This window comes from Argopecten irradians, chromosome 7 (assembly GCF_041381155.1).
Source record: "Argopecten irradians isolate NY chromosome 7, Ai_NY, whole genome shotgun sequence".
Lineage (NCBI taxonomy): Eukaryota > Metazoa > Mollusca > Bivalvia > Pectinida > Pectinidae > Argopecten > Argopecten irradians.
Genome location: NC_091140.1, coordinates 42,971,162 through 42,975,478, shown reverse-complemented (window position 1 = coordinate 42,975,478; position 4,317 = coordinate 42,971,162). Strand labels below are relative to the sequence as shown.

The 4,317-nt window shown below is 34.5% G+C and overlaps 1 protein-coding gene across 1 annotated transcript; it reads left to right on the top strand.

Moving 5' to 3' along the window:
- Positions 1-205: 205 nt before the first annotated feature.
- Positions 206-3,571, top strand: LOC138327245 (uncharacterized). The gene is made up of 5 exons (XM_069273221.1): positions 206-331; positions 1,072-1,168; positions 1,527-1,720; positions 2,270-2,357; positions 3,022-3,571. Exons 1-5 carry the CDS (start codon positions 206-208, stop codon positions 3,252-3,254), a joined length of 738 nt encoding a protein of 245 aa, XP_069129322.1. The 3' UTR covers positions 3,255-3,571.
- Positions 3,572-4,317: the final 746 nt, after the last annotated feature.

The window sequence follows — 4,317 nt, the reverse complement described above, 5'->3', positions numbered from 1 at the left end:
TGGATTTCAAATTGTATTCGTTAATTGACATTCTAGTACTATCATGTTCGGATGTTTACTAATTCTTGTTATATTTTTTGAATCACCCTTTCTCTCCACCTCAATAAGCCTTTGTACCAGTTATATGCATGTCGACCTGGACTCCAATGTATATTACAAGTCATTTCTTCACCTGAAGACCATTGGGGTTGCACAGTATATGAGGATGTGTAATGGATACCGACTGTGTGAGAAAATACACCACGACCGTGAGCAGCTTACCTGTGATCTGATGATGGTATCTGCTGAAAAGGGAAACATGAAGTCATTATTAGATGTAGAAAATCGACAGGTAAGTCCGCATTATCACTGCTTTTATGACGTTTTTCATTGGACAAATTCTAATTATTCAAGAAAATGTGTCATTGTATGGTCAAAAATATTAACTATACTAATTATACAATATAACAATATACACGTATCAATAACTACTGGATTAGAACGTTTTCTATTTGGATGCATGTTTTAAATACAGTTTTTGTTACATAAAACGAACTACAACACTATGTTTCGTGTTATCTTCCGGAACCTGATAAAACCTATTTAAAACATTTGCTGGATCTTAAATTATCTTTGATTTTTAATTCTCCATGTACCTATATTACCAGTAGTTATTTTGAGTATTTTTCACGCCGTAAGACATGCTGCGCTAAAATAGAATTGAGGTATGCTTTCTCCATAGCTATTGTATCGAAAATATTAGGAATGTGGAAATTTATCACCGCGCTTACTTGTTTATTGTTTTAAAGAAATTAGTTTTTCGGAAATATAGAGAGAACAACATGTGCTGGTCGATATTTTGGGGATCGTTAGCTTTAGTAACTAGGAACAATTTCAGACTACTGCTCTCTAAACTTACACGACCCCAAAATAAGATCACATTTAATACACATGTAATGATTTATATCAGACAAGCAAATGTTTGCTTCGCGAGTTTATGCCTAGCGATAATTTTTTGGGGGGGGGTATTTAATTTAGCAAATAAGATTGATGTAGTTCTACTAAATTATTATATATTGTGATATGTCGCAGTTACAGATGGTGAATGTTGGCTGTATGCAACACAATTGTTTAGATGAGGAAGTTTGTGTAGACATGAAGATTGGAGATCACACTTGTCATGGTATAGGTAACTATATTCATATTGCTAGAAAAAGATATGTTATACAATCCATATATCCGAGGGAGGTTGAATAACACTAAAATACTTCTTGTTTGAACTCAAACTATAATTGCCATCCATCGATAGTTGTCATTTCCTTAATGCCTGCATACTCTTGGGAATTCCTAGCTTTATGAGCATTAAACTTTCATGAGACGAAATGCATAGAGGACATAATCAAAACCGGAAATTTAAAAGTATACTAATCATGTTTCTTTCTAACATTGACGAAACAGAACATGATAGACACTAATAAACACCGGTAAAGACTAAAAAGTAAAGCAACACAAATACTGAATACGGAATCTGTTTCGTCATTATTAAGCCTTACCACCGCCAGAAACCTTTTTAAGTCACGAAGGGAAGTACTTGGATAGATCAGAATGTCTGTGTGTAGCGTTGTTTGTGTATAACAACTTCTTATCCTTCATCCTAGACTTATGTCCGTCTGAAGAGTGGGTGCCTTTCAACCGTAAATGCTTCTATTTTGATAGTGCGAGATCTTTAGATGCAAATGTCGTAAGTCTTTTGTTATTTTGTGTGATACCAGTACTGAACAAAAGTAAAAACCCTAATAAATAATGAATAAAAAAAAATATATTATAAGTCAATTCAGTTATGATGTATAATAAAAAAATAAATACTTAGAAAATGAAATAATTAATAAATTAAAGAAAAGAACACTTAACAATGTTTACTTTACAAGTGTTGAAAAAAATCAAATAAGAAAGTTGCATTCTAAAACCAAAAATTGAAATATAACAAAATAAGTGGTTTGAATACTTTGAAATTGTTGTATTAAAAGATAATCTATTGATTTTAAATTTTTATATGCTATATTTAAACTGTTTACATTTCACAATTAAAATCATAGAAGTAGTTCAAGTATGTATTAAAATACTGCAATTTTATTTTGTGACAAACATTGTTGGTTTTTAACCCTTATGTGTTGTACGAGACCTTTTAAGGTAAATGGATGATTTAATTCAATCTATGTTTATTACTGCTTTTCGAATTAATTATTATGCGTGTACCAATAACCTTCGAAATTACTTAATTCCCCAAAAGGAGCTTTGTGAAGGCATGAATGCAAAGCTTGTCAGAGCTGACAATGAAGAGGTCAATTCCTTCCTCAGATCTGAAGTTTCAAGACGGGGTAAGTTTACTAAGAATTAACAATTAGTGTATAATGAAAGAACACAAAGAGTGGCTGCTTAATATGGACTTAATTTCGTGTGGGCTATTATTTAAATGTTACAGAAGATATTATATTTAAAACATTATTTACTCGTCTGAAATAAATTTCATGTGCGAGTGTTTGTCTGTAACGATAGAGAATTGTGTGTGTAGCTTAAGAATAGATAACATTACTGTCCGATATAATATACATTAAAGCTTGTCGAATCCGACTCTTGTCTAATCCGGAACCCAGTGGGGTCTGACGTGATTGTAATGCGATAAACCAACTTAATTTATTATAATTAAAACCTTATATTCCGGAACCTGTGTATACCAGTTAAAAGGCTAATCCTAGTGACATATCGTTTAGTTATATTGTACACGTAAGAAAGTATAGTGTAAACTCAATTTGCTCGGTCAATTTTAGATCGATTGCAAAAAAAACTGTAAGTTATGATTTATTAGCACTGACATAAATTAGTGCATTTCGGTTTTTCAATATCGGAAATACACTTTTACAAATGTTAGCGTTTGACATGAATCAGCGCTTTTACAACGATTGTAAAACAAAATTTTTATAACTCCATATTGATAAACATTCAAGATATATATTTATGTTATACATACCACTATTTTTGCAGGTTTGACGTATGTGTGGATCGGAGCCAACGACAAGGATGTGGAAGGTGAATGGGTTTGGGGACATGGAGACCCCGCGTCATTCACCGACTGGCGTGATGGCGACCCCGATAACTGGGGAAACGAAGACTGTGCCATCATTAGTATTCAAGGTTGGCATGATGTCTCGTGTTCGAGCACGTTTCCCATTTCGACATGTCAAACATCTTATAATATCTCAACGTTATCGACATAAACCACATCGGAGCCGTGAATTATGGCAGTATTTGAAGCTTGTAACATTCCCTCCAAACGCACACAACACGCTAAGCGAAGAAGAAAAACCAACCGAAAACGAAGGAAAATGCAAACGATAAACCCAAAACGAAGGACGCAAAACGCGTTCCTCTAAACGAAAATCGGAAATTAAACGTGATACTATTAGTCGATCCGCACAACGGTTGTATAGTGATCCGTATTAGTGTATAAATAGTTATAGCAGTTTTCATATTTTTTTCAAATTTACTATTTTTGGAAAGCTACATGTCCATAAGATTTGATTCCGAAATGGGAGGTGGCTGTTACGTATAGTGATTAGTCACAAGGTTGTTGGAGTTAGCTCCCTTATATTAGCCAGTAGTATAATTCTATATTGTGTACTGATGTGTATTACGTCACGATTACTGGTGTAATAATGGCTGCCAAATAAACATACTGTATTGAGAAGAGCTCTCCGAGTTGTACACTCCAGTGACTTGAAACATGGTGTCAGAAGTGTTCGCACCTACTGATTAACGACGGTGAGGAGACCGCGTTATATGAACTTTCAACGATGTCACGATTTAAGCCGCCAGAGCCGTTGAATTTCAACAATCCGTCAGAATGGGAGGATTGGAAGGAGCGTTTCGCGCGCTACAGAATCGCGTCGAAGCTAAACAAAGACACCGACGAAGTTCAGATAAGTGCCCTCATTTACTCAATGGGAAAGGAAGCGGAGCACATATTCAAGTCATTGCAGTTTGATGTAGAGGGTGATAGAGCGAAATATGACAAGGTACATGAAAAATTTAATGAATATTTCGTGCCCAAGAAAAACATTATCCATGAACGTGCAAAGTTTCACCAGAGAATACAGAACCCGGGTGAGTCAGTTGAAACTTTCGTCAGAGGGTTATATGAAATAGCAGAACATTGTAATTTTACTGATAAAAATGAACACATCAGAGATCGTGTTGTTATTGGCATAACAGACAAAGAACTGTCAGAGAAACTTCAGTTAATATCAGATTTAACGCTTGAACAAGCTATTGAGAGAGCTA

Excerpts from the sequence above, each read along its gene's own strand:
- LOC138327245 (XM_069273221.1), top strand. The coding sequence starts at position 206 with ATGTGTAATGGATACCGACTGTGTGAGAAAATACACCACGACCGTGAG. Across the intron at positions 1,169-1,526 it reads TCACACTTGTCATGGTATAG|CCTTACCACCGCCAGAAACC; the intron begins GTAACTATATTC and ends GTCATTATTAAG. Across the intron at positions 1,721-2,269 it reads GATCTTTAGATGCAAATGTC|GAGCTTTGTGAAGGCATGAA; the intron begins GTAAGTCTTTTG and ends ATTCCCCAAAAG.